This window comes from Callorhinchus milii, unplaced genomic scaffold, assembly GCF_018977255.1.
Source record: "Callorhinchus milii isolate IMCB2004 unplaced genomic scaffold, IMCB_Cmil_1.0 Scaffold3, whole genome shotgun sequence".
NCBI classification, from domain to species: Eukaryota; Metazoa; Chordata; class Chondrichthyes; order Chimaeriformes; family Callorhinchidae; genus Callorhinchus; species Callorhinchus milii.
Genome location: NW_024704744.1, coordinates 56,341,794 through 56,368,841, shown reverse-complemented (window position 1 = coordinate 56,368,841; position 27,048 = coordinate 56,341,794). Strand labels below are relative to the sequence as shown.

The following is a 27,048-nucleotide window of genomic DNA, read 5'->3' as shown; positions in this document are numbered from 1 at the left end:
CTACCACCGACATCAATCCCACAATTGAGAACTTGCCACCTGGACAATTTCAATCCACGACAGGTTGTGGGACACTGTTGTGCGCAGTTAGTTGCTGCGTTTTGCTTGCAAAATACACGGTAAATTCACTTCACAGTATATTCTGTGAAGCGCTTTGAGACGTCTCAAAGATGTGATAAGGCGCTATATCAAATGCAAGGATTATTATTATTAAAATTTTGTCCCTTAACCTTTCTCTTACCTTTCTAATGGCCAGCAAAATTAAAGCACATTATACCAGTGTGCCATTTTCAATAATCCAGTAGATATCTTTAATGCATTGCATAAACAGAAATGATCGACCTTGGCTGATGCCCATATCCCAATTACGTCAGATTAACATTGTGTTGGGTTGCATTCTTTTTCCAGTTTGCTAATGGATGGGTCTATGGTGAAACATGTGGTGAGGCTGCCAAGGTTCATTCTTTGTTAAAACCGTTCAAACTTCTGTCTGAAAAGGTAGGTGGGAAGCAATTATTGTTTTACCTTTACACAATAGCGAGTAGGCAGAGTATAATGGATACCCAGGAATTGTGCAAAATCTTATTGAAGGGTACACTTGAGGAGGAGCAGACTGCTAGACTTTCCCTGGAGAATGCCATCAGATTTCCCCATTGTTTCCAGCAGCCTTTACACTAGACAGATGCAATATGTTCTCAAAAGAGTGTGAGAATTGGTGTGATCAGATTGAAATGGTCGGGTTTATCGTATTTGTGCACCAGCTATTTGAAAAGTGATTGCAGGACAGCTCCCAGGCAGTGAGAGTAGCTCTTAAGCAACCACCTGCTGATCTATACAACAGTGAGCCATCAAGTAAGGATCTGCTAACTGTTTCATTACCACTAATTCTCCCTTAAAATACCAATGACAGGAGTGTGATCCTCCTAGACATCACAAGGGCAGATATTTCTGTAACTCCTCAGACACTTCACAGTTTTACAGTCTTATAATAGCGCATAAAAAAACCTGTTTCTCCGTTGCTGTTTTCAAAGCCCTCCATGGCCTTGCTTCTCCCTACCTCTGTGACCTGCTAACCCCAGACCATCCAGTCCTCTCCCTCTGCTCAGCGGACTCTGGTCTGCTTCAAGTCCTCAGCCCTGCCTTCAGACGTTCTGCGCCGGGCCTTTGGAACTCCCACAGTCCCTTCACCTTGCCCCCCTCCCCCCTTGCCTCCTATAAGGTCCATCTCAAGAGCGTCTTCTTCGACTGCGCCCTCCTACTCCTACCCTCCCTGCCATTCTTCTCTCCTGATCCTAAACCCCAGTTCGGGTGCACATCCTTGACTGTCCAGCGCTTTGGGACATCCTCCCGACGTGAAAGAGTTTATACAAATGTAACTTGTTGTTTTATATAAAAAAGTAGAATATTGTTCTGAGTCAGTAAATCCTCTGCGCAGGTATCAGTGCAGATTGGCAGTTGACTTGTTCAAATTATGGTTGTGGGGGTAGTGGAGAGAGATTCTGGGGTTGACTATGCATTTTATTGTAAAAGAGGAGGCATAAGAGAGGTGAATGTAGCCAACTATGCAAAAGGGCAGCTGGACACAGGTACGTGTGGTTAAGTTACAAATAGAAATAGTTGATTGCCTTGTGCATGGAAAACACAATGACTTGGCAATATAAATATTTTCTGTTTTGCATATTTCTTAAGAGATTATGAAATGTCAATGTTCAGTTTAAAGCACTTCATGCCTATAAGCACCTTACATTGTGGCCAGGGACATTGACTTTCTATTTAATAAACAAATCATTGAGGGCTATGAGAGAGAGTGAGACATATAGAATTGTCTTCTCCTGTATTTTCTATATTTCTATTGATTTGTCTTTTCTGTTCAGACTGCTGTGTACTAACAATTTTTTTTTGTGCTTTTATCTCAGACTTCCAGGGCTTGGAATTGTGTTTTTCTCTCTCTGCAGTGAGATTAGTTTAACTTGGACTGAGCATTGCTTCCAAAGATATGAGTATAATTTGTGTTTTAAACTCAGGAAGAGCTTTGTATCAAATGCAAAGATTATTATTATTTATAGGAAAAGTAATTGTTTAAGATGACCCAACGGAGGATATTTGTGGAGTGTTGTGATTCGTGATTAACAATGCTTCAGAGAAGAAAAAAAGAGCAAAAGGGCAACTGGACACATGTACATATGGTTGAGTTACAAATAGAAATAGTTGGTTGCCTTGTGTATGGAAAACACAATAACCTGGTAATAATTATTTATATTTGTTAACTCTGTGATTAACAATGTTTCAGAGGGTGGAAAATGAGTGGGATGGAAATTAGTTTTGGATTTGAGACGTCTCAAGGATGTGATACGGTGCTATATCAAAAAATAATAATAATCCTTTCATTTGATATAGCGCTTTTCACGTCTTCTAGACATCTCAAAGCACTTCACAGAATATATTGTAAAGTGAATTGACTGTATATTTGTGGGCAAAACGCGGCTGCCAATTACGCTCAGCAGTGTCCCACAAACAGTTGTGGATTGAGTGACCAAATTATTATTCATTTTATTTCTTGAGGGATTATTATCAGGTTTGTAGCATAAGGAAACTTTCCCAAGGTTTCGCCCTGTATATTATTTCTTAATACGAAATATGTAAGTATCCAATTTGCAAAACATTGAATGTTCTGAAGAATGCAGTAAATGCATTCAAATATTGAAAGTCAATAGATGGAAATTTAGATGTTTTGCTCATTACAGTTTTTATTAAGAAATCTGGCAAATTCGGTTCTAAGGATAGATTCAGCAACAGTTCATATGTCGCACTTTTTCAAGTCAGGAGGTGCATCTCATAGCAACTTCACACAGCTGACTGGGAGTCGAGGTTGGGGTGATCTGAGTGGGGTGGGCGAAAAGAGAAGTTAAAAAGAAAGGTACATTAAAGGTGGGCAGGTCGGCGGTGAGGTGGAGGAACTCTGGGCTGGAGTTCCAGAGAGAAGGCGTAGAAGGACTGAAAGCTCTGGGGCGTGGGAGCTAGTGGAGCCAATTGAGCAAGGGGTGGTGGGGGGTTTGGTGGGTGTGAGGAGAGTGTGATAGTCTGGTGGAATTTGTGCAGAAGACACAGGCTGCAGAGTTCTGTCTGTCTGTTCCTGATGTGGAGAGGAGCTGGGGAGTCCAAAAAGCAGGATTTCAGATTAAGCTTGAACGTGTTGAAGATGTAAATGCGTCGGGTGATGTTGCAGAAGTGAGGGCAGGCCAAGTGAGTGAGGGCTCTGATGCGGATATTTTGTTATGTTCAGGTTACATGGGAAAGAAAGTGGATTGATGAGAAATGTTCAAATTAAAGAGATTGGATAGAATCCAAGATGCATTCAATGGAATGCATTGCACACCATTTGTGGAAGGAATGGGTTGAATGGGGAAGAACGGCTATTTTTCATTCCCGTATCTTGTGATAGTTCTTAAGGAAAATGCAGACCTATGAAGACTTACTGTAGATCTGTTGCAATGCAGGTGTATACGTGTCAGACAAAGTAACAGATGGTCACTCTTGTGTATGAAAGGTGACCTAAATGCATGAGTCAGTCATATCCTGGATTCACAAAGGATTTGTAAATATTGAATCATGCTAGTAACCAGGTATGCTTTCTGTAAACACCACTCAATATCCCTAGAGGGTGACTGCATTGCAGTGCAGTTCCTCTGAGATGGGGTGATGCTCATCTGGTTACTGGTAGAAATCAAATAATACAAATCCTTTGCAAATCAATGTTACGCTTCCCGTATTTTAGATCCCACAATGTGAATCCTGGGAAGTTTAGATCCAGGGCTGATCTGAATCTAATCCAAATTGGAGAAAAGTCCTGACTTCTTTCTCCCTCCCACTCACGCGTACATAAATTTATATCAGAATTTTGAGTTCACCTGGATTAATTTGAAGCATGGCGCAGACGTCAACTCAAAAGAAAGGCCTTCTGCAGTTCATATCAGGATTAATCTCGGAGATCTCAGGGTTAGCTGCTAGCTTTCAATTAATACTTTAATCACTTATTGCAGGTTCTGGCATTCTCATACAGTGATCTCTTTTAAACTATTCTACTTCATCCTTTTATTTTAGGTCTCTTCCCTTTTTAGTTTTGACATCTTTTGCCTTTTCCAGTTTTAAAAATAAACACCTAAAAATGTTTTTTTTTGGGTGGGCGATGGGGGGGAGAAACTGAGCCCCTTAAACCTTAGTCACTGTCAGCTATGGCAAAGCAGAGCTCTGTGTATGCATATTGTTTTGCTAAGTGTCATCTGACTATCAGGTGAATTTGTAATGTTAATGGAAAACTGGTAGATTTCCACTCAGTCTAACCTATCTTCTCTCCGGATACCAGTCCACACTTTGGTAACATCAGTTTGCATCTAGGGGCCCATTCCTTCTGCTCCTTCTTCAGAAGATAGATTTCTGCCACTTTGCTCCCATCTCTGGAGCTCATTTGTAAAACTGCCTTCATCCCTCGCTCTGCTTTCAAATAAGTCATCGATATATTAAAAAAAACCTGCAGAACATTGTAATTGGGTGAAATTTTATTTGCATGGTTTTAAAATTAGTAATAGGATAAGTTCTTTGTCTAATATTCAAAGATTTATTTATTTATAACTTGTACCATTTTCACTGGAATACCATTGAAGGAATATACAGTGTGTATAATATATATAATATGTATTGTAAATCACAGGACAAGGAAGTGTATCGTTGGCCGATAAAGGAATCCCTGAAAACAATGGTGGCTTGGGGCTGGACAATCGAGAGGACACGAGATGGAGAAACCATGGCTCTACATAACAGGACACGTAGAATATCTCAGTCAAGCCAGGTAAAGTCTAAATGAAGACTTTGGTTGTATTTGCCACTGGTTGGTAATCTTGCTTCTTTGTTCCAGAACAGCAGGAAGCTGCACGAAACTCGCCCCCTTCGCTCAGCTGACACTGACCTGCTACACGAGTGACTTCAGCCACTTTGTCCCTAATCTCTGGGACTCCTTGCCCATTTGTTTTGCCCCTTCTTTATATGTCTCTAAATCCATCTGAACATCTACCGCTTCATCTGTGCCTATAGTCATCTTCCTTTCCTCCTTCTTCCTTGCTCAGCAACCCTGCCAATGTGAGGTGTTCCAAGACACTATCTTGCGTGAAGGACTGTATAAATGCAAGATAATGATGTTGTTGTTTAATGGTGGCACTGAGCTATTTATTCCCCTCTTCCTTGACCCAATAGGTCATTTTGTTTCATAGAATATTACAGTACAGAAACAAGCTGTCAGGCCTGCACTTGTGTTTATCTCCACATGAGTCACCTAATCTTATCCTACTCTCCTGCTGGCTCGCTAACCCTTTAATCTTCTTCCTCTTCTATTTCCCTTTTATGATAATTTATGGACTTCGCTTCAACTGTGGTTAGTGGCAGAGAATTGCAGCCACTTTCTGTGTAAAGGCATTTGTATCTAACCTCTCCTTTAATTCTGTTATTATCCAGCGGGCATGTCAGCACTGCTCTCTTTCTAGGCTGTGTCTGTTATTCTTTTCTCTCTCTCTCTCTCCCCCTTTCCATTCAGTGCTCCGAGACTATACCCTGCATGAAGGGCACGATATAAGTGCAAGTTTTGTTGTTGTTGCTGGTCTGTTAGTGATAAGTCTTGATTTCAGGCTTCAGGGTATCACACTCGTGTGGTGGTTCTCTCTGACAATGAAGTGATCTGACTGAGCTGTCTGCGCCTTGTCAGGTTCTGACTGGTGTGGTGGAACATCTGCAGTTTATTGGGACAAACCTCTTATAGTTGTTCCACGACCGTTCAAGCATTGACAACATCTGTATGAAGTGCTAGTAACAAAGCTTTGCTCTCTATTTTTCACTAACACTGATGATGTTACAGCTAGTTTGATACAGTTAAAAGGTAGATTTGACCACCATAACTTGCTGGATTGAAGTTTCTACAGCATGCATCAGGCAATGGGGATTCATTACTCTCTATTACTTTAATATAACTTTTCCAAGTATTCCATTGCTCCCAGCAACCAGCAGATTGGGTTGTGCCAGTTATCTCTATTTGCACTTTGTTGTTATGCTGTCTGATCCATTTAGAATTTTTTTTTGAAGACCTGAGCAGAGAGCCCAGCAGCGTGAGGAGGCCTGACAGCTTGTTTATATGGATTTTCAAAAGGCGTTTGATAAAGTGCACCATAAGAGACTTGTAAGGAAAATAGAAGCCCACGGTATTAAAGGGACAGTGGCAGCATGGATAGAGAACTGTTCGGAAGACAGAAAGCAGAGAGTGGTGGTGAACGGTTGTTTTTCTGACTGGAGGGAAGTGTGCAGTGGTGTCCCCCAAAGGATCAGTATTGCGACCACTGCTGTTTTTGATTTATATAAATGACCTGGACTTGGGTATAGGGAGTACAATTTCCAAATTTGCAGATGATACTAGGCTAGGAAAAGCAGTAAACAGTGAGGAGGATAGTAGCAGATTGCAAATGGACATAGACAGACTGGTAAATGGGCAGACACATGGCAGAAGTTTAATGTGGAGAAATGCAAAGTGATGCATTTTGGGAGGAAGAATGAGGAGACCCAATATAAGCTGATGGTACAATCTTAAACAGGGTGAAGGAACAGAGAGACCTGGGGGTTCATATAAGTAAATCTTTGGAGGTGGCAGGACAGGTAGATAAAGCTGTTAAAAAAGCATATGGGATACTAGGCTTTATAAATAGGGGCATAGAATACAAAAGTCGGGAAGTTATGATGAACCTTTATAAGACACTGTTTAGGCCTCAGTTAGAGACTGTGTTCAGTTCTGGGCACCACACCTTAGGAAGGATGTCGAGGCATTGGAGAGGATGCAAAGGAGACTTACCGGGATGGTACCAGGAATGAGGGACTTCAGTTATGAGGAGAGGCGAGAGAAGCTGGAATTATTCTCCTGGGAGCACAAAAGGTTAAGAGGAGACTTAATAGAAGTTTCAAAATTATGAGGGTATTCGATAGGAGAACAAGGAGAAACTATTTCCACTGATGGGTGGGTCGGTAACCAGAGGACACCGATTTAGAATAGTTGTTAAAAGAAACAGAGGTGAGGAGAGTTTACACAGCAAGTTGTTCGGATCTGGAATGCATCGCCTGAAAGGGTGGTGGAAGCCGATTCGATAATAGCTTTTAAGAGAGAAGTAGATAATTATTTTCGGAGGACAAGTTTGCAGGGCTATGGGGAGAGAGCGGGGGCATGGGATTGAATTGGATAGCTCTTTTCAAAGAGCCGGCACACACGATGTGCCGAATGGCCTCCTTCTGTGTTGTACAATTCTATGGTTCTGTATTTCTCAGTGATCGCGGTTGCCTGTTGGACAGTTTGTTCTGCGCTTTTCTAACATTTGACATTTTTTATTTGCTTTCACATCACTCGGCATTAGTTCAAGTATAGAAGATGGGTACGTGTGAGGAACAGTAGTATACAGATCCTGTTGATTAGTCACCACTTGTTCAGAAGCTTTCCCATACTACCTCTGAAAATGCTTGACACAGGATTTTTGGAAATGTATCTAGAACATATTTCCTGTTGTAAATGCTAGAAGCTCAAGAGGATAATAAACTGATACATTTCAACTGCAGGATAACACACACAGTGTAAAAGGTAACGCCAATGTGTGTCAAGGACATGGTTATATGGTTGATGTGCATTGATTTATATAACTGCATTTCCCTAGCATTTCTATCACTGTGCAGTTGTCCTATTTGACAGTAAAAAAACTGTACTTGCAGAAATTGAGACTACTTCAAACATTGATTCAACAACATCTGTATGAAGTGCCAGTAACAAAGCTTCGCTCTCTATTTCTCCATTACATACACAGCATTACCTTTTATTCATTGTGTTCTGTACATCCTTTCTGCATGCCATTCCAATCCCAGTGTTTATTGCAGAATTAATTATTAGATGCATTGATCCCTTCTGACAAACCCAATGGACAAAATACCAGCAAGTTAAACTTAAAATTGGGAAAACTCCAAATTGTTAAATAAACTCCATAAGATGTGCCAAATGTTATGGTGTGGATCGTGGATAGAATGAAAAAATTTCACAATCTACTCCCAATTCTTAATCCCTGAGTAGCAGATCCTTGGGCAACTTTGCTTTACCCAGTGACTTGTCTCATTTTCTCCTGAAATGTTACTCCCCCAGTTGCTGATATATTGCAATCGAGAGACCTGGGCTTGATTCCCGGTAGGGCGAAACCCTTGGGCAAGTTTCCTTACTCCATATGCCTGATAATAATCCCTCAAAAAAAAGAATAATAATTTGGTCACTCAATCCACGACTGTTTGTAGGACACTGCTATGCGCAATTGGCTGCTGCGTTTTGCCCACAAATATACAGTCAATTCACTTTACAGTATATTCTGTGAAGCGCTTTGAGACGTCTAGAAGACGTGAAAAGAGCTATATTAAATGCAAGGATGATTATTATTATATTTTGTTTCCATCTGATATAAGCATCTGTTCTGCTAACCTTAAGCTGCTTTTGTGCCATGTCATTTTAAACAAAAGCTCATCACTTTAATTTGCCTGTTGTCTAAAATTAATGACTTTAGCTCTGATGTCTCGTATCTTGCACATAAAATATTAGATGTAGATTGACAAGAAGTGAATTCTAATTGAAATAAAATGGGACCTCTTTTGTGCCATGAGTAAACCATGTACATTTTTACATAATTTAAAGGCATTACAAGTGCCTTTAAATTATGTAATTGACTGCCAATTCTTTTCATTGGTCATTAATTATTTAAAGGCACTGTAATTTGTGCTTTACATATGATGCATTATAATAGACCCCGATAGCAGTGTGTAGATATTTTAAAATATATTCTTGCAGCTCTATGTTTAAATTAGTTTCTCCTTTTAAATGGGTTGTATTGCAGTGTAGGGAGGAAGCTCACAGCTTTACATGTTAAGCTTGGTCATCAGAGTACCTTGCCTCCCTTGTATAATTGTAATCAAGGGCACACAGTATCATTGGATGAGTTTTCAGCTGTTTTGCCTCTGTTCTCTGGAACTCCTTCCTGATGTTACTCCGACTTGCTCCCTCCCTCCCTCTTTTAAAGCTCAGTTTAAGGTTTACCTCTTTTACTGTGCATTCGGTCATCTTTCCCCCTCCCCTCTTCAGATCCCTCCTCACCCTAACTTGGGTGCCCAGCCAACTCTATAAAGGGCTTTGAGACATCTTCCCAACTGAAAGGCATTATGTACATGCAAATTGTATTGATTTGTTCAATTAAACAGACTGGTCTAAATTGGTCTCCAGATAATATTATTCTCTTGCATTTGGCTAAATCAAAAAGAATGCGAGGCAATAAAAGCAAGAAAAAAGTCAAGTTAAATTTAACAAGTGTTACACTTTGAGCTCCATGCAATTGGAATCGGTGTGAGCTGAGTTTTATTGGTTTTCAATCCAAACAATCTGAATCCTAGCTAACTTATTATTTGAAAATTTTGCATAAATATGGCTTCCGAGAGATTTAGAAAGTGATGATGCCTGATTTTGAGCACAAAAGCAGTCCAGTGTGTGTGTATATGTGTGTGTTCAATAGTTACTCATTGTTAAACCTGCCATGTCACTTGCCATTTTCACCAGTTAATGGACACCATGGTTACTGGAAATTTTCTTTCAAAGGGTGTATCAAATTTATGGCCAATCTACAATATTGGAGCAATGTTTTCAAGGATGGTTTGGTACAGTCACTTCACTTTCTTGCAGCGCAGTGTAGAAAGATGCAAGTTTACGCTCATGATTTCCCCCATGCGGGAAATTCTGACCTTAGCTATGCCAATGTGGAGAGGTAGTAATAGGTAGGCCAGGCTACAGTTATGGTTATTTTGTTTGAGATCCGGCAAAGGTTCACCTCACAGTAACACAGAATAGATATTCTGAGGCTTGAGGAGAAAATAATAAATACCATACTTTCAAAATTAAGTTATTTTGTGGATGTAAGATTTCCCTTCCTGTTTTGTTTTACTGAATGCTGCTTTGCTGGCTCTTTCTGCAGTATATGGTGTAATTTTTATTCAAATTGGTCCAAAAGGAAATTGTGCCTCTGTTACCGACCGGCATTAAAACTGTCTTTGCATGTGTCATTCAGGTTTCTGTTGATTCTGCACATGGCTACAGCCCACGACCCATCGACATGAGCAATGTCACACTTTCCAGAGACCTGCATGTAAGTTGTCTCTATTGCTATCAAAGACATGTGTTCTGCCTGCATTCTATGTGAGTGAGCGCGTGACCTGTGGTTGAAAGTAATTGTTGAGTTGTCATGAAAAGCCTTTAGAAGTTGAAACCATTTTTTCAGTGCAACCCTAATGTCACTGTACCCAGTGTCGGCTAAGTGAATGTTATTGACTGATCACTTGGAATTGAGACCGTAGTGTGTCCAGTTACAACAAACTGCCAGATCAAGCTGAAGGTGCTACATTCTTAACATCACCTCGCAGAGTAATTCAACGATGGTTTCTATTCGAAAGAAGGAGCTGCATTCTCTTCTGCTGCATCAGATGGTGATTGCATACTCCCAAAAGGATTGTAGTTGTGAGATTGATTGTTACCAGCAACCCAGAGTGAATCTTTTCCCACAGTCTAGCTTCTCTCACACACAGCCCACAGCTGAGCAGACGCCTTGCTCCCAGTAACCTATCACTGCACTTTGTGTTATTATTTTGCTGTCAACCTGGCTCAGTTCCAGTAAGTCACCAGACCTGGACTTTCACCAGAAAATTATGGGTTTCGGTTCCACATCAGACCTTTGAACTTTGTCTTAGATGCCGCTCCTGTACATTGTCGTTGGTGCCATGGATCAGATGAGATGATAAACCAAGGCCTGTTTGACCAAGTGATCATTTAAAACCCCATGGCGCTATTCGATAAGAGAGGGAAGTTTCTCCCCATGGCTTGATCAATGATCCCCTAAATAAAGTTGGTGGTTCACTTTATGGCTGTTTGTGGGACATGCTGTGCATAAATTGACTGCTGTTTTCACCTACCAATACATAATCACTACACTTTATAGAAACTGAAAGGTTTTGAGATGTTCGCCCCGGCTTGGGTGCCCACACAGCAGTGCTTGGCACTTTGAGACATTCTCTTAATGAGAAAGACACTATATAAGTATAAAGCAGTCCCTTGTGCCATGGTATGGTTCAACAGGCAATGATGCCCTGCCCAAGGGGGCATTTTTCATGTGAGAGTTTGGACAGTGATATTGCTGGTCTACTCAAACATTTCTTCAAGGCTAGAGAGTCCTGGTTTATTTAGTCATTCTTCATAGCTTATCCATGTAAAACTGGGGATCATCATTGTTATTCTAATCTGCATTACTTCTGGGTGACCTGTTTGGTGTGCAGCAGCCAGAACTATAAGGATCAAAATAGGATATCACCTTCTCCTCTCTTGTGATTTTAATGCTGAACTCTGTTATAAATGGGATGTTGCTTTGTGGATTGTAATTTTCCCCATTTCCACAAATTATGCCCCACAGGATTTTAACTGTTTTTAAGTAATTGAGCATATGTTCTTATGGTGGATTGCAGGCCATGGCAGAGCTCCTAGCTGAGAACTATCACAACATCTGGGCCAAGAAGAAGAAAACTGAGCTGGAAGTTAAAGGTAATGAAGTATGTTGCATTGTAATCCAGTATATTGCTGTTTCCAGTTGGGTTTTAGTCAGTTGGATTTCATGTACTCCTGGTGCTTTGGTGGCTGAGGTCTGAACTCCAGTTCTGAGAGGATTTCTGTATGTGCATTGATTTATCTTTGCACATTGCTTGCTTGCATTGACAGACTGGTGCTTCTCTGCTGAGCCACCAGGTTTTATATGGTGCAGCCGTGCAATGGTCCATCTTGGACATTGGACATTCGCCTACAAACACAGTCACTACACATTACAGTATATAATAATAATAATAATAATAATCCTTGCATTTGATATAGCGCTTTTCACGTCGGGAGGACGTCCCAAAGCGCTTCACAGAATATACTGTAAAGTGAATTGACTGTATATTTGTGGGTGAACGCGGCAGCCAATTGCGCACAGCAATGTCCCACAAACAGTCGTGGATTGAAAATTACCAATTTATTATTGTTTTTGGTTTTGGAGGGATTATTATTAGGCGTGTGGAGTAAGGAAACTTGCCCAAGGTTTCGCCTTGTGAAGTGCTTTGAGACATCCTCCCGGTGTGAAAGAAGCTACACCAATGTAAAAAATATTATTGTTAGGTTCCACTTTATGTTGGTCATTCAATTTATATACATCCTTGTATTATCCATGCGGAGGTTCAATTACTGAGCGAGTGTACGGTAATAGGAATGTACCCATGATCAGTTACTCTATGGTACAATGCACCAGTGCTGCACTGCCTTGCTGTTTTCAGATTGACAAAATAACGTTATGATATCTTTATGATATATATTGTCCCTTCTCCAGTGGAAATAACTTTCATGCCTCACTGAGGAATTCCTGTCATTAAGTGTAGTGATATTGATGTGAGTCAACTGTGCGATTTTAGCTTCAGAAGAGTATAGCTAAAACCTTTAGTGATGAGAAGAATTTTTCGCCCCAGCTCTTTTGCTGATCAAAATGAACAGAATCAAATCTGTGCCCTGTCTTTGCTGTCGATTTCCAGTAACTCTTTGTGTACTGATTTCAACACACATTAACTCTGTAATATTTGCATGACGCTTCTATCCACTGTCTGCAGATGTGTGATTATCAGACACAAACGGAGGTAAATTTATTTTGCTAGAAATATTGGATCAGTCTTTTGTATGTACATCTCCACTGGAGCTACTAATGTTGCATTGTTATGACTCACTTACAATTCCTTTAGTGTCCTGCAGTTCCCCATTGTGTCTCCTCTGTATATAGAGAGGAGAAGACAAATCACAGTAGCAATCTGTAAGAAAATAAGTGGGTCAACCACCTTGACTTAATAATTACCTTTCAAGAAAAATGCAGTTTTGAAAGAAATTTCAAGATGCAGTTAATCTGCTTCATGTTACAAAGAGAGAGCTATTTTTAATTTTGTGTTGAGTTCCAATTTAATTATTAAACGACAAAAGCCATTTTGTTGTTTAAAATAGCTCTTTCGAGCATTTGGCTGCAACAAATTGAATTGGTTTCAATTCTGTAATGAATATTAATAATGAATAAGCGGCCACCCCCCCTTCCCCTCCCCTACTTTCTTCCTCCCTGACCCCAGCTCGGGTCTGAAATATTGTACACTGTCCAGTGCCTTGGGATGTCCTCCCGACGTGAAAGGTGCTATAAAAATGTAATCTTGTTGTTGTTGAATATATTTGTCATTGTTCACGCACTAGGTTTTAAATTTCAGTGTGTATGTCTGGCTCATTTGGTAAAACTCTTACTTCTATATCATGGGTTTGAGACCAACTTCACAAGTACAGCCTGACTCTTCATGTACAGTACTTAGGGAACACTGCATTGTCAGAGGTGCTGTCCATTGGATAAGCTGTTAAACCAAGTTCCCTTCTCTCTGTTCTGATGGTTTGGGCGAATATTGCATATCCCATAATCCTTATATTTTGTAGAGGGCCTTTCATGTTGGGAGGAGTCTCGAAGCACTTCACAGGATTTATTCTAAAGTGGAATGACTGTGTGTTTAGTGGGCAAACTCATCAGCCAATTTTGTGCACAGCAATGTCCCAAAAGCAGCCATGAAGTGAATGACCAATTGTATTTGAGGGATTGTTGGAAAGGGCACCGGGAGTAACCTTCTCTTTTTGAATTGCACCAGGGGATCTTTATTGTCCACCTGAAAAGCAGACAGGACCTCAGTTTTATGACTCTCCGAAGGACGGCACCACCAATAGTGCTGCACTACCCCAGCACCGCACTGGAGTGTCACCTGAGACTATGTCATTCCAAGTGCTGACATAGGGTTTGAGCGCACAATCTGCTGATTCAGTGTTGAGAGTGCTACCAACTGAGTCAGTTAATTGCTTGGTCATTCTTCCTCTTGCTGTTTATTGGAAATGGCTACTGCAGTGTTTGCCAGCATAATGATTGTGATTAGGTTTCAAAGTAATTAATTGTGTGAAGCACTTTGAGACATTTCAATACAATAAGACACTGACAGATGGATGCATTGTTCATTTTCTATTTTTTTTCCTTCGATGTTCACCTCCTCTGTATAGGAAATGGCACGTTTGCTATTGATGAAGGTAAAAGTGCCATTCCTCAAGTAGCTTTTATTTTGGCAGTTGTTAGTTGCTTTAAGGTTTGCAGTCTGACCAGTTTAAGCCTCTTTAATTGTTTCTCCTCTAACAACAAGCATCCTAGAGGACTCCTAATCAGAGCACGTGACATCTGCTATGTAGCTTTATTTTGTTATTCATCCTTCTCAATTCCCCCTTTCGAGTCCCACTGTAGCATAATCCATTTCAGTTGGTCGGTGTAAGATCAGATCATCGCTAACCCCTCATTCTATAATCTGCACTTAGGACTTCACACAAGATCACATGAGAGATATGGATGTAGAAGGTCCATCAGCCCATTGATTTCATCCTTCCAGAATACCCAACCTATTGTTTTCCCATTGCAAGATCAAAGAAAGATATGTGAGAGCAGGGCAACCTAACTTACTTGCTGATGTTCCCTCCCTCCTATTGGGAATCATTGATCTACCTAACAAGTGCCTTCCTACTACCCCACACCCCACCCTTCCTCTCTCCTTCTCAATGCCCTGGATGAGATTAGCTGCGCAGTCACTGGCACATACCCTCCTTTGAGGGTTCATCTAGAGGAGAAATAAGGATTGTGATGGGAGGGAACTGATTCTTGCTGCTGTTTCTGCTTACTGTTGTTCCTCAAAGGAGGAGGAAACCATCCTCTGTTGGTGCCATACGATACACTCACAGCCAAGGAGAAATCCCGAGACAGGGAGAAAGCACAGGAAATTCTCAAGTTTCTTCAGATCAATGGCTACGCAGTCTCAAGGTAATATTCTCTGTTGCAAGGCACATTTACCCAATCCAGGTACCACATTTCAAATGATATTGTCACATTGCAAAACAAAATTACAGTTTCCAATCTGTTATTAAGGACTGAATTTGGGCATGAATTTCCTTCCCCCCTGACTTTGGCATCTTGATCAGATCAGAGGCCAATCTGAAGATTCCTGAAGTGTCACTTCATAGAACACCAGCTATAGTTAAATTGTCTTGGCTTTGATACTCTCTGCTGTTAAACAGCCTGCTGACACTTGATGTCTGGAACCAGGCATGAAAAATTTGCATTTGGGTAAGGTACTCACGGAGCCCATAGAACGGTATCTATAAGGCAGAAGAGGAAATAGCAAGAAAAGAAAATTACAAGTACCATTGGAATAAAGGAGAACAATTCTGATGTTAGCCATTTGTTTTGTCCCCAGGGGATTAAAGGACATGGAGTTGGATACACCTTCAATTGAAAAGAGATTTGCCTACAGCTTCCTTCAGCAGCTCATCAAATACGTGGATCAGGCTCATGAATACATTCTGCAGTTTGGTAAAGTCCTTGCACATTAACATCACTTTGAACCTAAAGCACTTGGAATGCAAAGTTCATCAGACTGACTGTTCAGCTCCAATATATATTCTTAATAAACCAGCAGAATGCAACATAATATGTAACAATTTTTTTTGTTATGCAGAAAAATGGATTATATTAACTGCTTCCTCTTCTCTCTCATCCCCCACCCTGGTCAGTGTTCAATGATTTTAATGTTACATGGCATATTTCTTCTCTCTTCACCGCCCCCAAACACCCCCACCCCATTTTTTTTAACCAGTTTTCAAAACAGCCACCCGATTATGAAATAGAATGATTAATTTAATGTAAAATAGGCTACACTGCTTGTTGAGCTCTGATTTTGAATAGACTGCGAGACAACAGCAGACTGTAGAGCTTTCCTTCATCCACACAATGGCAGTCAATCCCAGGTGGTATTGATGCTGAAGGGATTGCTCTTAAAAGAGCCAGCACAGATACGATGGGTCAAATGGCCTTCTTCCAGGGTCATTACAGTGGCTTGAATGCCAGCGATGGCAGGTCCTTGCAATAACAACTATTTACTCAACATGAGTCAAAATAAAAATAATAATCCTTGCATTTGATACACCGTCTTATCATGTCTTTGAGATGTCTCAAAGTGTTGAGACACATCTCAAAGTGCTTCATAGAATATACGGTGTATTTTGTGGGCGAAAACAAAGATGGTAAAAAAAACAATTCGTGAACATGCAAAGCAGAATATTGCTTTTGGAGGGACGGTGCTGGGATTCCCAAAGTGTTTTTGCCACCTTATGTAGGATCACACCCACTGTTCTCACACAGGAAGCCTCCACTCTCAGCCACTCTGTTGGGCAAAAGTAATGTGTGGAGGAAATTTGTTCCCCTCATGAAGAAAGGCAAGATCGGACTACAGTTCACCCTTGATCACAAGCCAGCACAAGCTGTTTATCATGGAGTGGCTGTTGGTGGTCTCAGTGCAGGTCACCTGCACATCTGTAATTGATCATTCCATGGCTGTTTGTGAGACACTGTTGTGCGAAACTGGCTACTGCAGTTCACCCACAAAATACACAGTCAATTCACATGACAGTATATGCTTTGAATCATTTTCGAACGTCTCAACAAAGTGATATGGCTATATCAAATGCAAGGATTATTATTATTAATAAGCGTATGGGGTTGAGTTGACCTGAGGTGAGGAATGGGGGTATGAAAAGTCTACTTAAAAATATGTTTTATTTTTTAAACCTGTTCTTGTTTCCAGATTATCAAATTATGTTTAATATAGAATTCTGAGTTCCATTTGCACTGTTGAGAACATTATCCATTAATTGAAGAATAGTGTAAACCATGTTCCTTTATTTGATGATATTGCGGTCAATATTCGCGGTGTTCCTTTATCAAGGATGTGAGGGGTTACTTATTCCAGTACTTGGAACTGCATCAGGGATATCACTCCCGACTCAAGTTAACCCTGTTCCCACAAGTTTGGCATCATCAATATCTTAGCTGATTTCTTCCAAATTTCCAAATGTTGCTTTTTAAATCCTGCATTTTTAAAAAATTGCATATTTTATAGATTGTAGCAACTTCAGTGGTTAGACTTTGAGAGGCATTGAATTATTTGTAAATCTGTCCTCTTTTTGTCCCTGTTTCCAGATGTTTGTTCCAGAGGTAAAGGAGAAAGGTTCCCTCATGAACAGGAAGTCAAGTTCTTTGCCAAGGTAGAAAGTTTTAGAACTATGGGGATACTATTTGGAATCATTTCTTAGCCCATTCTTATTTGCCCAAGAATAAGATAAGGAAAAGCAACACATTTCTTCTTGTTCATAAATTAGTACTAATGTTCTTAATGAAGGACTTACTTGTACCCAGCTGGCTAGGGCCAGCCTCCCTCCCCAGTCCTTCCCATTGAACTTCCCAGTGCTAGTGGGAACGCAAATACAGGAAATATGGTTCTAACTGCATATCAGGAGTTTAGCTCGAAAATTCCATTATCCGCTGAGCACAGATAAGTCCTTCATTGCTAATACTGGAACTAGGGGTTGTAATCCTGGGATTTCGGGACATCATTACCATACGGGATCCAGGGAATCCAGTGGGCATTAAGTAAGGATGGGATCAGAAAGCTCGAGAGACAGAATCAATAGGGATGTTTAAAAGAGAGAAGACACATATGTGGATTATAGTGGTATTAAAGGGTAAGGCAAAAGAGCGGGGTATTGAGATTTAAATCTTGGCAGATCTTTTATAAACTGGTGACACAGGCAAAATGGATTGAATGACTCCCTCCTGTTCCTGTTTTTCTATGTTGCTAATACTTCCCATTCTCTTGATCAAATCACCTGCTCAATCCAAGTGAAGAACAGCCACTTGGGTGAACTAACATGGGGAGCCTGGAGCTCTGTAGTCCAGAAAAGAATTGACATTTTCAGGAGTGAAGGCGAAGAGGATATTATCGTTTGAGGGCAGGAGTAGCCTTGCCTTGATCATTGTGTGGAGGGTGGTCCAATTGTGTATCTTTTTCAGGACAACGTGGCGATGTGCATCATTGTGTTCACATGTTTTTTAATAAACACGAGCACACCTTGGAGCTGTCTTCATGAATAAAATGTTTAAACTATTTTGCTGCTGTTTACATGCTAACGGCACATGACGTAGTTTGATTCTGTCAGATCAGATTCACTTGTGTGTGGCGTTAACGGGAGTGAAACTGACACTCATGTCTTCCCTGTCGTTGAGAATAGGCTGCCTGCCTTCCAGCTGCTGTTTTTGATAATGATTATTTGTAATGTTATTATTGTTAACAAATTACTAATATAACATAATAGTTTAAATTAATGCTGCCTTTCACATTAAATTAATCGTCTTGAAGTATTTTACTGATTTGAAATGAAAGGGAATGTTGTTTTTGGCAGTTGATGTGTGCCAGCAGTACCCTATAAGCAGAAAAAAGATGAGCAGCCAATTCATTTGAATTTGGGGGTAAATTTGGACTGAAAGGAAAATATAAATCAGGATGGCTATAATTATAAAGATGTGTCCCTTTATAATAATACACCATGTATGTTTGAAAACCATTATCTTCTCTTGGGTTTACACCAACACTGATGGCAGCAGAACATCCTGAAGCTGTAAGATGCTTCCTTCTCATGGAAAATTTGCATTCTCGATATTATATAATCCTGTTCCTCCCCATACTCCTTCAGTGTGTTGTAATTTTGGAATATTGCTGCTTTAGCCACAGTGGATGTACATTTATTTCCAGAAATGCACCAGCTTGAATTTCATTTCATTTCCACAGGTTGTTCTTCCTCTAACCGATCAATACTTTAAGAATCATCGCCTTTACTTCTTGTCCACTGCAAGTAGACCTCTCAGTAGTGGGGGCCACGCCTCGAACAAGGAGAAGGAAATGGTAACAAGGTAACATCGAGCGCTCTTTTCAGTGTGCGTTTGGATGTGAGGTTTTCACGTTTAGGGTCCAGACACCTCAGAGTACAGTGCACATTGATAGTGTTCGGGGATAACAGGAAATCTATTTCTCAGTATCCCCTGTTGCAGCTTCATCTCCCACAGTGCAATTATCACCTTATAACAGGGTGAGTGAGTGGGTTAATGGGACAAAACTGTACATGGTTTGGCATTGTGTTTTCATCCACAAATTCAGACAGATGTATCATATTTGTGCTAACTGAACAAACAAAGCATAATGGCCAACCCAGCCTTAGTGAAAGACCTATGCAGAGAGAGTCCAATTCTGTGTGTGTGTGTGTGCCGAACATAAAAGGGTAGAGAATGGAAATTGTGAATAACATTTGGAATGTGGAGTTCTCTTCTTCAGCTCGTTGTTGGAGGTGAGTCCTTTCCAGATTTTAAAAAGTAATTAGATGCTTGAAAAAGAGGAGAATTAAAGATTATGGAGAGTGAGAAGGAGAGTTGGATAAAGTGGAGAAAAGTGGTTCAGGTGGAGAAAAACACCAGCACAGACTGACTGGGCCAAATGGCCCGTTTCTGTGCTGTACTGTTCTCCCTGCTGGATGTTGTTTTAATGTGGACATTGTTGAGGTTTGGGTTTGGCTCTGGATACATATGCAAAAGAAGAAAAAATATTTCCATCTCTGTCACAAGGTTATGAAGATGTGGAATGCTGTGATCCAAAATTATAGGGGTGGAATCAATAGGGATGTTTCTAAGTGAGACAGACAGATTTAATTAGCGATAATAGGGGATATGGCACAAGGGCAGAGGATTGGAATTAAAAGACGCGCCAAGATTTAATACATGAGTGAAACAGGATCGATGGACTGAATGGCTTCTTCCTGTTTACCTATGCTCTCAATTAACCATGTCTGCATTTGCCTGCCAACTATTGTCACTGTTTGGTAAATGTTAGATCTTGCACTGCTGAGGTGGACGAAAGGGAAGACATGTGCATCTCTTTAGCCTGTAATTTAGCATTTAAGATTACATTTGTAAGTTACAGCCTACGTTTGTGTAAAAAAAATTCCTTGCTGCTTTAAAAGAAAACTATTTTAAATGCTGGTCGTGCACTTGAACGTTGTTACTCGTGTCCCCTGCTAGATTGACAATGGCAGGGTCTGAATTTTGCAATGGGGCCACGCACTGCAAATCAAAAGGAGAAGGTTACAAATGTGCTACAAATATACATTAGGATACAATTCACTTAGTTCACACTTATTGTAAAAGTAAAGGAGAGCTCCCAGCAGTACTGTTTTGCAGCATTCCTACATGCTGCTCAACAAACAGCCTGTGACCTGGAATCATACCTGCACAGCAAGCCAGTGTGCTTTCCTGGCTAGGAAATTGGAGAGAGATTTGGAGCAGAGCGTGGGTGTTTTGCCAGGGTATAAAATCAGACCACGAGCTACCTGTGCACCAGGTGCAATCCAGCAGCTGGTTTTAGATCACAATGGCCAGAGCACTCTCAGAGAAGACCTCTCCTGTCATAGCATGCAATGATACATGAAGAGAGCCAGAAAGCAAGAAAAGGGTTAAGAAAGTGGAGTCCTTGGAGTCAGGCTCCGCCATTGTTAAGCGCTCTGAGAAGCTGTCCTGCATGTAGGACGCTATATAAGTGCAAGTTGTTGTAAGAAAGTGAAGAAAGTATGGAATGGAGAATGAAAAGCTACATTGGTGGGGAAAGCCTGGTACTTGCAACAGTAAGTTACAAACCTGGTCTTAATATCCACATATATGTCCCATTATGTTATGTATCCCGCTGAGTTATGAGAGCTTTACTCTGGAGTGGTGGTCCTGTGGAATAGGTGTGACTTACTTCAGTTACCAGCAGGAGGCACTATTGCCGACTTGCTGGGACGAATATGGCATTTTAGACCTGATTGTAAAACTGCTTCCAGCTGGCCCCGAGATGCTTTTTGTTGATTATATTTCCCTGTGCTTTTTGTGTGAAATTAAACCTTTCAGTCAAGTAATAAGTGCCCGTTCCGCTCAATAACAGGTGCTCCTCTTTAACTTTAATTTATTAACATATGCTTGTATCATCTGAATAAAAGCTTTTGGTGTTAGACTTATCATTACATAACATGTCTGTGGATATCTCCTTCTGTTCAGCTCTGAGAGGAGATCCAGGGGTCTTCCTGCGTGATGCCGTCATTACTCTGCAGGCTTTTATCTCAGCTGTTTCCTTCTTTTGTGTTTTTTCTCCCTTCCCTTTTCTTTCTTCTCTCCACCTCAGCCTGTTCTGCAAACTCGGAGTACTTGTCAGACATAGGATATCACTGTTTGGTAAGGAGAGCATGGGGCTATGCTGTGGCATGTGGTGATCTTGTGCTTTGCTCTCTTGCATGGCTGGTTAGCAGGGGCTGAATTTCCTTTAGGGGATACCAGTCCTCTTGTTTCTGTTTCATATCACTTCATGTAGGCATAATAAAGTGCACGGGGTAGTATTATTGTCATTGGGACCTGATATGCTGTGCTTTCTAATGGGATTTCTTTATATGGGATTGAATGAACCCTTTCCAGTAACCAGAAGTACACCCTATGAGTCCCAATAATGTGTAGGAGGTTGAGGAAAAGGCAGGTAAATAGGACTGAATAGATTGCTCTTTCAAAGAGCCAGCATAGATGTGATAAATCCAAAAAGCCTTCTTCTGTGCTGTAAATTTCTAGGATTCACGCAAATCTGTGTGAACTCAGTCTGAAGTAGGTTATGCGTTGGAGTGGTATTCCCTAATGACAGTGAGGCAGAAAAGAGATACAAAATGTTACAAAGGAACAAAAGCGAGAAAAGGATCTTCATCTGTCGGAGGACAAGCCTGTTGTTTGGAACCTAGCAAGGAGTATAGGAGAAGTGCTGAATATGGAAGCAGCCCCAGTATGTAAAGAATTGAAAGTTGTTGAGAGGAAACAATTGCTCAGCACAATAGAGGAAATTGATGTCTCATTGACTCGCGGGAACACCACTCATTTTCAGATTGGAGTTCCCACAGGTTGGCATGATGTGCTTCTGGTTACTGGAAGGAGTCACACTTGGGTTTTTTTATTATAAAATATCCATTGGCAAGTGTTATATATTAGGCTCAGTATCCCGTTATCAGTAAACCCGCTTGTAATAGTTTTTTTTGATGAATGGAGCACTTGAAGTGAGTCATGAGACGGACTGCCATAAAAGGCACAAGACATTGACATGTTTTCACTTCAAGTTGTCCTGAAATGTCTTTTGTGAACTAACTGCTAGAATTATACCAATGTATTTCTGACATGGGCCATGGGTTTTCTTTGGTTGGATTCAAGTGTTGAATCAAATAGCACAAGCCAAGAGCAGTGCCTGATGAGAGCTCTTTTCCTGATCTCTAAGGAAGGACATTCAAAATTAGACACTGGTCGATGGTGGTGCAACAGTGCAAAGGCAGACATAATGCATATTGTCTTCAATGAGAGAACATTTGTAATTTATAAATGCAAACTCTTCATTGGTGCCAGTCTCCAGCCCCCTCTTCCAGAGCTGTCACCAGAATCAGTGTTAATTTGGGATGTTTCCTTTCAAGTGCCTGGTTTTCTTTACTGTTGCGATAATCCATGTTCCTTTTTTCTATTCCAATACAGGAAGCGATGCCACATCAATAGTAAACTGTCTGCACATATTGGGCCAGACTTTGGATGCCAGGTAATCAGTTGTGTGCACTCTTTCATCAATTCATTGGGTGCTAAAAGGGAGCAATTTCAAATAAGAATACTCCTTGCATTTGATATAACACCTTATCACGTCATTGCGATGTCTCAAAGTGCTTCAAAGTCTCAAAGTACTTCATACTGTGAAGTGTAGTGACAAACATTTGTGGAAATGGAAATTCCTGCTAAGGAATCCTACTCACAATTGGAAATTCCTTCCAGTAACCAGAAATACTGGAAGTCATGTCCACCTGTGTTCTGAGAGTATTATTGTAAGAATAATAATGATGATGCCTTGCATTTGATATAGTGCCTTATCATGCTGTAGAGACGTCTCAAAACATTTCATAGTATTTAATATAGAGTGTAGGGACTGTATCTGTAAGTCAAGTCAGAGCAGAGGCACTGCACACCTGTGGGTCTTCCTGCCAGATAACAAAAGGAATCCCCATCTGCAAGTCTTTGTCTTTAGTAAGAAACCCCATTTGAAATTTGGCACAATTTGCATCCATTGTGGAAAGATGCACAAGATTAAGGTGTGGAAGAGGAACCCTGCAGCCTGGCTCTATAAATGGAAACCCACATAAAAGAAGATTTGAGTTTCAAGATTCCCCTTTTCAGTGAAGAAATCACAACATTGTGCGGTGCGAACCCGCATCCAATCAGAGCATGTATGGAAGCTTTTATTTCATAAAAGAAAATGATTTTTAAATAATTGTAACAAGAGCATTTATTAAAGGTCCATGATCCTCAGGCTGCCTGTACTTCACCTGACTCCAGATCATCCAGAGCTCTGCAGCCCGAGTCCTCTCCAGCACCAGGCTTCGCCACCCTATCACCCGCATCCTCCCCCGACTCCACTCGCTTCCCATCACACAGAGAATACAGTTCAAGATCTTGGTCCTCACCTTCAAAGCCCTCCACAACCTTGCTCCCCCATATCTCTGCGACCTTTTAACCCCTTACCAACCTGCCTGCTCAGTGGGCTCCAGCCTGCTTCGTGTCCCCGGCTCACCCGCTCCACCATTATCGGGTGGTCACTCTGCAACCCTCTGGAACTCCATCCTGCAGTCCCTCTGCCTCGCCTCCACCCTTGCCTCCTTCAAGATCCGTCTCAAGACCCTCCTGTTTGACCATGCCTTCGGTCACCCTCCTTCCCCCCCCCCCCCCCCATGCCCTCCACCTTCCCAGATCCCCAGTTTGGGTCTGAAACACTGATTGTCCAGTGCTTTGGGACGTCCTCCTGATGTGAAAGGTGCTATACAAATGCAAATTGTTGTTGACTCTAAAGGATTGTCTTGTCTGTTCAGGACTGTGATGAAGACAGGTCTGGAATCAGTTAAGCTGGCCTTACGAGCGTTCTTTGAAAATGCAGCAGAGGATTTGGAGAAAACTATTGAGAATCTTAAACTGGGGCAGTTCACTCACACCAGGACACAGCCTAAAGGAGTGACGCAGATCATCAATTACACGACTGTGGCCTTGCTGCCAGTCTTATCATCACTGTTTGAACACATTGCCCAGCACCAGTTTGGAGAAGACCTCATCTGTATGGCTTTATTCTTTTTTAAAAAATCTAAAAAATTAATTTTAAAAAAAATTGCATGATAAATGTGATCTGTATCCAATGTTATCTTCCCCCTCCGCCCAGATTCTATTTCCAAGTTATTAGTATAATGTGTAACTGTTTACAGAAGAAAGTACAGACGTCCATAACTACACAAATATTAACAAATAAAAAGGATGAGGTGTGATTCTGTCATTCTTTTTCATTGTTGTTAAGAAACAGTACCACTAAGTACCTGTACTTCCCCTGTCAATTTTATTTGAGCAGCATGTTATTCAGACTTCACTCTTCTCTGTGGACTTTTCTGTGTTGCACTCCGCAACCTCTCATGTGAGAGCCCAGATGGTGAGTGTTGGGGCAACTCAACCAATTTTACCACAGGGAGTATCACAGGCAAGCTCAATTCTGGCTTGCAATCCAATGTGTGCTGCTGTTGTGTGATTTTAACATCAGCAGCTGATGCAGAATTGCTGAACGTGGAGAGAATGTGACCTCTACTGGTCGTGTGAAAGATTACAAGATACTATAATTCAGGCTCCTATCTTAAGTAGTTTGGGATCAGTATTTCTTTACCGCCCATCATTCTGTTCAGGTGCTTGCTCCCCCATTGGAGCTATCTGCTTTAATCCTGTTCCTCTGCTCTCCCTATAACCTGTAGCATTATTTTTCCTGCAAGTATTTATCCAATTCCCTTTTTAAATACTGTTTAGGACTCAGCTTGAACAACCATTTGTTGTAAAGTATTCCATATTCTAACAAACTCTGGGTAAAAATAATTCTTCCAATCTCACCATTTTCTTTTTCTGGTGATAATTCTCAATGTATGTGCTTTAACACCAGTATGTGGAGTTTGAGCTCTAGGTAGATGAATGCAGAAAGTACTTTATCTTGAGTTTCCCTCTCTGTAATGACTCCCTCTGTTCATGACTCCCACTTTGTGTATTTGTGCTGTCAGTACTAACTCCTCCCAGACACTGAAGTCACCGGGAGGAGTGGGTTCACTGTTTGCACTCGTGATGAGACATTTCGGGTCCAGAAAGATCCAAGAGTACAAGAGCCCAGGCTTGGCCTGTCTGGATCATTGAAGCAATGAAGATTGGTGTCCTTTTCATTCCTGCCTGCCAGCTGGCAGCTATTATTCTTGGTCCTCTGAGTCTGAGCACAAGCCTTCTGCAGTAGCTGAGTCAATGGTGATCACCGCTGATCTTCAAACTCCACATTTTAACCAGGGAGAGTATTATTTTTGGTCAGTCGGGTGTCTGACAGATGCGAAAACCTGTCACCGTACTGAGAGTTCCACAAATTTATGCCATCTACACATGGAAATGTCTGTCTGGAATAGACAGCATACCCTTGCCTTTGAGATAGGATGTATAGGGAGAGGCATATGTTCTGATTTCTCATGCACTACGTATTTAAGATGCTAAAATGCTGATGTAAATTTTCCTTTGCAGTGGATGATGTCCAGGTCTCTGGCTACAGGATACTAAGTAGCTTATACGCGCTGGGTACTGGTAAAAGCATCTACGTGGAAAGGTAAGGAGGAGCTGTATGAATGGAAAATGAATGCAGACACCTTATATTTCAGAATACGTTTGTGATTATTCGGAGCAAAGAACCAAGGTAATCTGGATGTAGTAGTGAAGGTCCCTGTAGTTAACTATCAAAAATAACCTGTTAGTACTGCAGCATGGTAAATATCGTCACCACATACCATCTCCTATTCCCATTGTAACAATTCTCTTCTCCCAGTTGTGCAGCTGGAGGAGAGTTCCATCCATTCCAACTCTCACATCCAAAACAAAGACACATCCCTGTAAAGGATTAGTAGTTTTTTTGATTAGGATCAGCAATAAGCAAAGGATACAAGTGGGAGGGAGGAGATGTGGGTGGGGTGGGGGGGGGGTGTAAAATCGGAGTGAGGGATCATAAAAGGAGAGAAAGACATGATATATTGTGACGATTTTGGTTGGTAGGATTACTGGTTTGTCCAATCCCTGGTGTTGGAATTAGCAGTGATGAATGCTGAACATTATTAAAAATGGTAGCTGCCTGGGAGTGATTTTGAAGCTGTAATCCTGTCATTTATTGATGGTTACATACTACCAAGGCTTAGCTCTTATGCTTTCTCACAGTGTGTGAACTCTCTCAGTTTTTTGTAGCCGATTAATCAGTCTCCAGAACTCTGCTATTCTTCATGCAATTCACTGAGAGGCTTCCCATTTATTGTGTAATAAGATATTTTTTTCAGCCTCTGAGCTTCATGTCACTAAAATGAGAGGAGGGTCACTTCCCTGTTACTCCTCCATGAGATTTACTTACAAGAACAAGTTAGCACTAGGTGGTGGTAGACAGCTGTTGCTTCACTTTATCAGAAAGCACAAAAGAATGCAAAATGCACCGAACAATATGACAATAATCTTTCCATTTGGTATAGCGCCTTATACTGTTGTTGAGACATCTCAAAGTGCTTCACAGTATAAACTGTAATTGGATTTTTCTGTGTATTAAGTGGGTGAAAATGATAATCAACAGAGATGATAATTCTCACATTGAGTAGAATTACAGTCAAACTGAAGGATAATTATCAAATGCCTGCCAGGGTGAAATCCACTCCCTCCCCTCCCCAGACTGGAACATGATGGTTGGGCCTGAAACCAGCCAGAAGCTCTCAGGGGCCCCGATCTGTAGCTGAGCACCCAGTGCTGCATTTCATAATACCGATTATATCAGAAAGAGAGA

General features: G+C 41.1%; 1 protein-coding gene across 1 annotated transcript in view; it reads left to right on the top strand.

Moving 5' to 3' along the window:
- The window catches only part of ryr2a (ryanodine receptor 2a (cardiac)), a 373,023-nt gene that overhangs the window by 282,432 nt on the left and 63,543 nt on the right, over positions 1-27,048 (top strand). Inside the window, 12 exon segments of the mRNA XM_042333111.1 lie at positions 409-498; positions 4,709-4,846; positions 10,161-10,238; positions 11,605-11,680; positions 14,906-15,029; positions 15,463-15,578; positions 17,244-17,308; positions 18,889-19,010; positions 21,304-21,353; positions 22,674-22,734; positions 24,050-24,288; positions 25,761-25,842. Of these exon segments, the coding sequence (XP_042189045.1) occupies positions 409-498; positions 4,709-4,846; positions 10,161-10,238; positions 11,605-11,680; positions 14,906-15,029; positions 15,463-15,578; positions 17,244-17,308; positions 18,889-19,010; positions 21,304-21,353; positions 22,674-22,734; positions 24,050-24,288; positions 25,761-25,842 (1,241 nt within the window).